This window comes from Vollenhovia emeryi, unplaced genomic scaffold (genome assembly GCF_000949405.1).
Source record: "Vollenhovia emeryi isolate VEMERY1.0 unplaced genomic scaffold, V.emery_V1.0 DF939133.1, whole genome shotgun sequence".
In the NCBI taxonomy this organism is placed as follows: Eukaryota; Metazoa; Arthropoda; class Insecta; order Hymenoptera; family Formicidae; genus Vollenhovia; species Vollenhovia emeryi.
In genome coordinates, this window is record NW_011967233.1 from 1,552,632 (window position 1) to 1,562,269 (window position 9,638).

Here is a 9,638-nt window from a genome sequence, read left to right on the forward strand (position 1 = left end):
ATCATCATAGATAATCAGATCTGCTCGTGAACAAGATAAAAAATTTAGATAAAAAATAAATTGAAGTAAATAACTATCTTTTATTTTTTAGTTCAAGTTTTTTAGTACTTACGTTGTACTCGTAGCATCTGTGCTCATCGCTATAATCTTGAACAGCTTTAGCCAAGTATTTAAGATAATCTTGCATGTTAGTAAAGCCTTTGAAGACATGATATAGTCTCGAAGACAAGTAGGCTTGCATAACATTGCTGATGCCGGGTATCTTTGCTAAAGCTTTTGCTATTGCGGCGATCAATTGCTCTGGGCATACATGTCCCACATGCTCGAAGGTCTCCAGAGCCTCTTGTCGTACCCAAGGATTCTCGTCTTCTAGTAAGCGACTGAACAATTCGATTAGAGTAGATACGACACTTTGAACTCCGCAACGACCGAGATCCTCGACATTCTGTTGTAGAAAATGGCAGACTTTAATTTTGCCTCGAGACGATAGATGAACACATGAAGTTGCGACAGACGTCAGAATCTGAAATATCAAATATATATCTGATATTATGTTACAGTACTCTTATAATTTTTGCTGTTGCCAAAGGATTAATCCCGTTAGCAAATTGTTAGACAGACAAGATTTTTTTATACCGCACAAAAACTGTCATCATTCAGATTTTTGAGATGAGTAGCGTCGAGCAAGGTAACAACCAAATCGGTCAGTAGATCCAATTGTTTGCCGTCGCACTCAATAATCACATCCGCAACGAAACTCCATATTTTAGTTAGAGCATTAATAGTTTCCTTGTTATCACTGTAATCCACCGCTATCATCGCAGACACGATCTGCATCTGAAAATCGATATAAACAGAAAACTTGAAATTGTGAAGAAATATAGTTTAAAACATGAAAGTTCTATACAACCAAAAAATTCAAAATTTCAAGACAAATTATAATTATAAAAATTTCTTGTAGTTAAAACAAGCGGGTAAGCTTAAGTATCTAAAACATTTGGCATATCTTACAAGGCGCTTCCAACTATGAATAGAAGGGTGATCCTGCAAGTCTAAGAAAACCTTTGGTAACTCTTCGACTTTACGCCTTAATCGTTCCGATGAAAGAAATTTGGCTTTTGCTATTAATAAATGCAGACTAGAGACATAATGATCCATATCCAGATCGATAAAGTTGTCGAGCAGAGTGGATTGCACATCTTCGTTTAGCAAATCGTACAATCTGACGATCGTGTTGTCTAGTATGATCGCTTCTATGCTGTCGCGTCGTTCTACCAAGGCGGCGGAAACTTTAATCAGGTGTTTAACATGATCGGCGCACAATTGTGAAGAACCGAGTCTTAAATAAATAATTATACTGTATGAAAAATCATAATTTGATCGGTTCCCAGACAACACGCATATCTAAAATGTCTTAAAAACGTCATAAAAATGTTTTTAAGGCACCTTTTAGACACACGTATCTAAAAGACAACTTACAGATGTCTTTACGATGTCTTTTAGACATGCGTGCTGTCTGGGGTTTACTTGTACTCAATATTAATCAATGCTGTGTTACTAATCTAATAATCAATTATATAAACATAAATTATATATAATATACTGTATTATATATATTAATAATAAATCAATGATATCTATCATTAATCACTAAATAAAATATAATATTATTAAGCAATGTTACATAATTTATAATTAAATGCACTAAGATTTTACTAATAATTATCACTATTAATGTTAATATAATGGCGATTACACTTGTTTACTTACCTGCCAATAAAGCACCAAACGTCCGAGCTTAATAGAGAGCACCAGAAATGACCTGACAATAAATACTTTAGTAGAAGCAGTTCAAGTGCGTGAAAATCTTCCGGACGAATTTGACAAACCAAGTTGCAAATAGATATCAAAGTTGCCTCGTAAATCCCAGTAAATCGCGGCCCTTCATCAACCCCGCGAACGCCTGGCAGTCGTAGATTTCCGGCGCAGATTTCTTCTTCGACTACAACCGAGAACGAGCGAACGAATAAGCGATACAAAGAGATTTAGCGTTTATTTCATCAACTGCAAGTTTGGAATAGTAAGAAAAGATGCAATTAAAACCTAAGTGCGGTTATTATAATTAATGCAATGTGAGTAAATTTTCTCGCTTTAAAATTTTAACAAATTCTTACAATTAACAAAATTACTAAAATTTCTAAAAATCTTAATATTTTCTAAATTCTACTAAGGCCTACAAAGCTTTTACAGTTTCCAGAAATTCTTGAAATTCTACATCTTGTAGGTAACTTGAAATCTTTACAATAGCTTTCCTTTTTATCACTTACGATGTTTTATGTATATGAATGCAATGTCCAAGATCGAGTCTGAGCCTAAATACCACTTGCTGTGGTGTTCAAATGGCATGTCATTCAATTTCCTCATGATAGCGATCGTTAGTAAAAGGTAATTTAATCTGTGCACATATTGATCACGTGGAGCACTTCGTCTTCCATATTCAAAATATATCTGAAACAGAACTCTGATTGTAATTATATCATTTGGGAAAATTAATTTTTGTTCCTCATTACATATAAGAGGATGTAGAAATGTAGAAATAATATAGAAAATAATATACAGACATATTTCTCCTCAAAAGATTTTATCAGTTACACAGCTCAACGAATGTATTGACGAAACAATTCTCCTGCATAGTACATTTACAAATTCGTCATTTTGTATAAATTAATTTCTATTATCTTGTACAAACTTACAGCACTTAGGCCTGGTTGCACCAACGTCATGTAATTTTAACGTTAGCTTAATTCACTCTTTGTCTCTTACTAAAGGAAACAGAAGAAGACAAAGACCGAATTGACGTTGGTACAACCGGGCCTTACTATTTTATAGAATTAGAAACAAAGTGTTTATAACAGTGGTGAAATAATTTGTATTATGATTTATCTTAATTGTTTCCATGTCTAGAACTTTGTGTGTATCACGTACCTGTTGGAAATCGTCACGACTGAAGGTAACATTTAAAAAAGACGTACTGCCGGCCAAGATTGTTCTTTCGTTATCTTTTATCAAGCAAGAGTATCTGTAAAAGAAGTAATAATTTTCTGAATATAATATTTGTTTATATCTATATTACATAATAATTCTATATATTATAATGATTTTATGCGATACGCAAATAAAAAGTTCTTGCAATGGACAGATTTTTATTTTGCAAAAATTGACGATTAATGAAAGAATTATCACCCGTGCATTTGTGCCAAAAGTTCCACAAAGTCCGACATCATTTCGCGCGTGATAGATGCGCCATAAGACGATATTAATTTCTCGAGGATTCTCAGTAAGCGCATAGCAACCATCACATTTCGTTCCGCGGTCTTATCATTCTGCTCCTGTATTATTGTACATTTATTCATTACAATCAGTATATAGACATAAAAATATAAATAACATAGATATCTAGTTAACAATATAGTTTTAATAATTTAATTTATATTTAATTAACAAATAATGACAAACATACTTATTTTAATTCAATTCAAGGTAAAATAAATCACGTGTGATATAATATACCTTAGCAGTAGACAAAAGGCAAGATATGTCCTTCGTCATGTGAATTAAATGCGTCGAGATGTTGTATGATTTTATTTTGCTTTGGGAAACAATGGCCAGTTTGGCAAATATCTCGGATAATTCAACAAACGTCTTGCTATCCATTCCGTTCGCAATAGAAGCGATGTTACCATACGCATCAACCACTGGAAAATCAATATAATTGCTCAGAAGAAAAAGTTCATCGATTGTTCTAACAGTAAGGAAACAACTCATAAGAAACTCGCGCTTTGCGCTTTAGTGCTTATTGTTAGTGCGTTTAGCAAGGGACACTTTATAATTTTGAAATGACACTTTTCTAATTTTTCACAATTCTTTACATACTCGATTCGCGAGTCTTTATAGATACATACCCAGAGAGAATATTTTTTTTTACAATTTATCCTGAAAACCATGTAATCGTAGGACAATACGGCATTTAAAAAAGTTTTATGAGAGTTTTTTAAATTTTATCATACATTTACTAATAACTATACTTACAAGTATACATTTTACTAGTAAAATGTATGGTAAAATGAAAAAACTCATAAAGCTCTTCAAAATGCCATGTTGTCCCACGATCAGCTGATTTTCAGGATAAATTTTTAAGAGAAAATTCTCCCCGTGTATATGTATATCTTTTTTCTTCCACTGTTATCAAGATTATTGAAAAAAAAATCTGACGAGTGCACGCGCCCGCGAGATAAGACTGGAAATAGTTCGGGTTAAAGAGTCGTTAGGGCGTAATGGGATCCCTCTCACCTTTCGTCAACAGCTCCGTTTCCGATTCCACGTCCGTGTCGAAGACGATTATGCCGTTCAAAGTGGCAAAGAATAGCTTGAAGACCGCGCCCGCCTTCGCAAACAGATTCCGCAATTCTTGCATTGCACCGCTCAATAGCGCTCCATATTTTGAGCTACACGATCAACAATGCTCCTTTATTCTCTGTATTATTCGATAAACTATGACTTGTTCCATACATCATAAAATTCGCTATGATTATATTTATTCGTTTATTAACGAAAAAGTATTTTTAGTACAATAACAGCAAATCGTAAGAACGTCGACATGTGGTGTTGATAAAAATATAACTAATAGAAATTTAATAATAATAATAGTCAAATAAAAATAAAAAATCATAATGAAAGATTATGACAATGAATTAAATGAATTAAACCATAGGTAAAAATTACATAATTATAATAAAAGTTCCACTTGTAGATTATGAAATTACAATCAGAATAAATAATATTAAAACTAAATAAAATAAAATTATAAAAGTCAATTATTCGTTGATTTTTGTTTATGTGTTGTTCACTTGACGGACAATTTATCCAATAATAGGAGAGGCCACAATGTAGAACATTCGACTATATTTCTCTTTGAAAAGTTTAGAGTAAACGCGTTGTTTATTGTTGGACAAAACGTATCTGGCAGATACCTGGCTTTGCAATGCTCAAAAATTATTCCCATCGTTTCCGGTAGAATGTCGCATAACGATGCTACGCAGGCAGCTCGAACTTTTCCATGCGTGGAAACGTGTTCCACGCATTTCTTCCAAAAAGCAAGAAGTCCGTCGCAAACTTGCAGTTTGCACTTGATGTCACCCAGATTATCGGGTCTCACATTATTGCCCATTGTTATATCATCTATAGTTTTTACGACCTTTAGTTCGTAAAAGAAAAAGAAAAACGAATAAAAGAATATTTCAACATTGAAAGTGATGCGATAAATAATTTGTGTTGAGCTACAAATACACTTACGATTTACTTCATAAGCGCGATATAAATGCATGAAAAATAATTAACCTTTGGATGCACGACTTCTCTAAAAAGGTTTGCAAAAATGCAAACGCTAGAAAAATACTTGCGATAATTTTAAATTGAGTGTCAAAAGAGAGCGATTAATTTCCTCTAGAAATTATATTTCAAAGAAGAAAAACGTGATTGAAAATATAAAAGAACATCATAAATAAGATCTTAAAACCGCTTCTTATGCATCCAGCAGTTAAAATATACATATATGCGTATATAAAGGTTTTAATAAGATATTGTAGCTTTCTTTTATAAAAGTACCTGTAATAGAAAGTGTTGAGCTTTTGGGAGAACTTTTCTGAAAATTTGCTCGTCGAGCGACTCAATTGGGCACGTGGAGAAACATTGCTGCAGCATATGCAGTAAGCATTCGGTATCAAGAGTGAGACTTTTTTCTTCCAGTAGAGCGTAACGGTTGAAAAAAAGTTAGTTAAGGGTCGATCAGTTTGAGGAACATTATTCGAAACAAAAATGTGTAAGCAAAATGTAAAAAATAATACCAATTATACCTTAAGTATAATTTTAGAAAGCAAATATAAAGCCAAGAAGACTCTGTTGTTTTCAATTATATTATTTGATTTTTCATCATGGAGAGTGTATATTTTTGCTTTTTATAGATTTTACATGGCATCGGGATAAAGGCATCCACCATACAAAGTCTTTAGGCATCACGTTTGCTTCCTAAAATCGCTCAAATAGAATCATTAACGTACTTTCGTATTTTTAAATCTACGAGAATTCAGGTTCAATCTTCAGTTACTTAATCATTCTATGTATCAAAGGATATTTGCAGTTTCGACACATTATAGTCCAGATCAATTGCCTCACAGAAGAAGTCAGAGAGGTTGTTCGACAGATTATTCTCGTCCATATCTAAAAAAAATATAACACTATATAAGTAATTTTAATATAAGTAAGATGAGTAGAGATGAGTAAAAGCACTCAGGAAATGAATAACTTTTAACACCAATAACTCTCTTCCAGTCCCACCGATTGGCATGTATCATTTTTAATTATTTCACAAAGGAAAGTCAAATACGGCAATTACTTAAACAGTTAATTTTTCATCTGATGCAAAAAATTGGTTTACGGGAAGGAAATTGATTCAGGAAACAATTGAAAAATTATTCCCAGTCAAGAAAAAATAATTACGCGCTGATACTTAACTCACAAAGGAATTAATACTACATACAATAAATTTACGACACGACTTGTTGAAAATAATTAAGAAGATGTACAGCAAATAAAATACGCTGTTAACTTAAACTATTCGCTAATAGCGTATTTTCGCAACAGTTTCAAATGGAGATCGATCAACTGAGGGGAGGCAGGGGGGATGTAATCAGACTTAATCCTCCCTCTCCCTTCCGCTATCAATCTCGAATAATAGGTAGAAACGGGGCAAATCGAAAATTTCTTGGCAATGCTCGAGGTTGCCAAAGTTTGCTGATAAGGACGTCAATTAAGGCAGCTCCAAGCTCTAATCGTCGATTCGCCAAAAGTTTCTGGCTGTAATTTCTGCGCCATCGCCGGCATGCGAAATTGTAACCCACTTCTCGGGAAAATTTAACCGATCGAATCGATACGCAAGGTCGATTTCCCGAAATTTCCCTTGAACGGGTTCAATTGTCACGAGCACACCTACATATTTGGTACATTATAATTTTCCATTTTTCGAGTGACACCGAGAAAAACGATAAGAGATAGAAATAACATTGGTAGATGCAGGGGACAATAAACGAGCAGAAATATAAATTTCAACAATATACTTCATGTTTGCAATTATTTTCAGAGTTTTGAGCTTCACTGAGCAAAAACATTGTTACGTCTTAATTGTAGATTTTTCTTATGTACATGTAACGTTAATACTTAAAATTCTATAATGCACTGAAGATGACCTGATTAAAAGTCGAAACGTACGTATAAATTTTATAAATAGAAGTTTTTAACACGTACACCAGCGTCTGGTACCAGGTACTTTAGCTCCTTTTAATGTAAATTTATTTTATATTATCGAATTTTTATCATATATTAATTTGGTTTAAATAAATAAGACATAATTAGAAAAGATCCATGTATCTATCTACAGCCAATAGTCATAATAAAATAGAATAAAAAAGAAAAGAAATAAAACCCAGGAGATGAAAGTAGCGTCAATGATTAAAAATTATCCATAATCAATTCGAAAATATGAATGTGTTAAGCAAGGTGTTACAGCAGTTGCTGGAGATGTATAGAGTTGCCTTCAGTTTAAGTGTAAAAGACCGTGTTTAGAAAAGTTGATTGTTCGATAATGTAAGGCAAGAATATAAAACAGAAATGCTTTCAATTAGATGCTAGAGCTTCTTGTTCATGCCACTGTGTATGCGTGACTCAGAAATAAAATTGTTACGGTCAATAGGAGAAAAAGAAAAATAAGTTAATGAGAGAAGCTGGGAGATTTGAAAAAAAAACGGATGAGAAACAACGAAAGAGTACGGCGGTGAAATATAGAGCGTGTAGCTAAGGGAAGACTGGCGTACATTCGTATAAAAACTGAGGGTTAATGGAGAAAAAGGACATCCAGGGCGAGGAAACGAGTTCAAAGTTGGTTCCCTTCGTCAAGGCCACGCGAATATGAAGAATCCTGGTTGGAGGACAAGGGGATGAAGAGGGGAAGACAAATGAGACCAGTCGCGGGAGTGAACGAGCGAGAAAAGAAGTCGATCCGCGCCCCAGGAATTGGAATGATCGAGCTGTCGGACTTGCCATGGCAACTGCGGACAACAAGCTGTCAGATGATGGGCAGAGTTTTGATCAATAATAGCGGCAGTGACTGGTTGCCTGCCGGCGGTTCTCGAGTTCGATATACGGAGTCGCGCGAACAGTGATTTTGACTCCAAACAACAGCACGTGGCTGCCGAGTAGTAAGGACAGGGGGTGGCAAAGGGGTTAAGAGAGGGTGGTTCCGACACGTGACGAAGAGCGGCGAACGACGTGTACCAGGCTGAGTCACGGAGGATGGATTTGAGCGATGCGATTTTCGATCGAGAGATGCTAATTTCTCGTCCCTGAATTGCAAACTCAAGACTCGAGCCGCCAGTCGGCTCCTGAGTGGCACTGACTACTGATTGCGATGCCGACGTTTCGGTACTTCAATATGCCTGCTTATTGAAAGAGTCTGACCTACTAAATTCGTACATTTTACGCTTGTAATACGGCAAAAGGAACGGCGCAATAAAACAGAAATTAAAGCTTATTGTTAACAAAACATTTTGTGTCCCTATCAAAAAAGAAATTGCAGAAAAATCTCTTGGAGATATGTTTAAAACAAATATATTATTAATAATTGTAGCAACTCAAAATGTGTCCTGTATTAACATTAAAAATAACATTAAATAATAATAAACAATTTTCTCTTTAGCTGTTCTCCCCCGAGATAAGTTTTTTTTAAATATGGAAAAGAAACTCGCAGAGAAAGGAAGAAGATAATTGATGAATTCTTCGAATATTTTTTTTCTATATTTTATTTCGATAAGACACGAAAGTAAAATAATTATTCTGCCGTTAGGGAAAGAATAAATATTATAATCAATAAAACTTTTCTTCTAAAAACAATTCTCTTTTTCGTCGTTTTAAGTAACTGGAAGTTTATTCATGTCTTTTTTTTACGTAATTCTCATTAATATGATACATATTATACATTTAATGAAACTAGATCGGAAAAAAGTAATTTAAAATTATGATAAATGCAATAAAAAAAATTCGCTTATTCACGACATCTGTCTCTCTTCAAAACGCGTATTTTCCGTATAAATAAAAAAAAAGAAAACTTACAAATATGTATTTTAGGTGTACTTCAAATTAAGGAAGAATATTTTACACAGCTTGAAATTTAAAAATATAAAATGTAAAAATAACTTTTCCTTTAATTACTTTTCATCATTAAAAACATGTTGATTTTACACAACTTACTTTTTCAACAAAAATTTATTTCAACTTACTTTAAGGTTCGCATTTATTTTGTGTTGAAATGTTATCACAGTACAGTATCGCCATTCAACATATCCACATTATGTTAACTTAATATAAAAATTTGTATGAACCGTTTAAGACATGTGATATCTGTTAAGAACACAAAATTTTCAACTGTACACACATACACGGATACCACGATGTTACGTCACCGTGGCCTCGGGGGCAACGTATACGAGGTGAACGAGGAGTTCGACTACCCTGGTAGCGCTGACAGTGAT

At 33.9% G+C, this 9,638-nt stretch overlaps 1 protein-coding gene across 4 annotated transcripts in view; it reads right to left on the reverse strand.

Moving 5' to 3' along the window:
• Window positions 1–9,638, reverse strand: part of LOC105567898 (uncharacterized protein C1orf112-like) — a 37,057-nt gene that overhangs the window by 1,205 nt on the left and 26,214 nt on the right. For 2 of the 4 annotated variants that reach the window (XM_012023149.1, XM_012023151.1), the window contains exons 2-13: window positions 6,191–6,276; window positions 5,665–5,811; window positions 5,031–5,254; window positions 4,351–4,505; window positions 3,571–3,755; window positions 3,244–3,389; window positions 2,986–3,079; window positions 2,328–2,508; window positions 1,771–2,002; window positions 1,012–1,339; window positions 637–837; window positions 113–523 (exon numbers count right to left, since the gene is read on the reverse strand). In XM_012023149.1, the coding sequence (XP_011878539.1) occupies window positions 113–523; window positions 637–837; window positions 1,012–1,339; window positions 1,771–2,002; window positions 2,328–2,508; window positions 2,986–3,079; window positions 3,244–3,389; window positions 3,571–3,755; window positions 4,351–4,505; window positions 5,031–5,254; window positions 5,665–5,811; window positions 6,191–6,274 (2,388 nt within the window). In that variant the 5' untranslated portion in view covers window positions 6,275–6,276. Of the gene's footprint in view, window positions 1–112; window positions 524–636; window positions 838–1,011; window positions 1,340–1,770; window positions 2,003–2,327; window positions 2,509–2,985; window positions 3,080–3,243; window positions 3,390–3,570; window positions 3,756–4,350; window positions 4,506–5,030; window positions 5,255–5,664; window positions 5,812–6,116; window positions 6,277–9,386; window positions 9,528–9,638 lie in introns of those variants that run through there. The other 2 variants (XM_012023150.1, XM_012023152.1) reach the window with 2 other exon arrangements.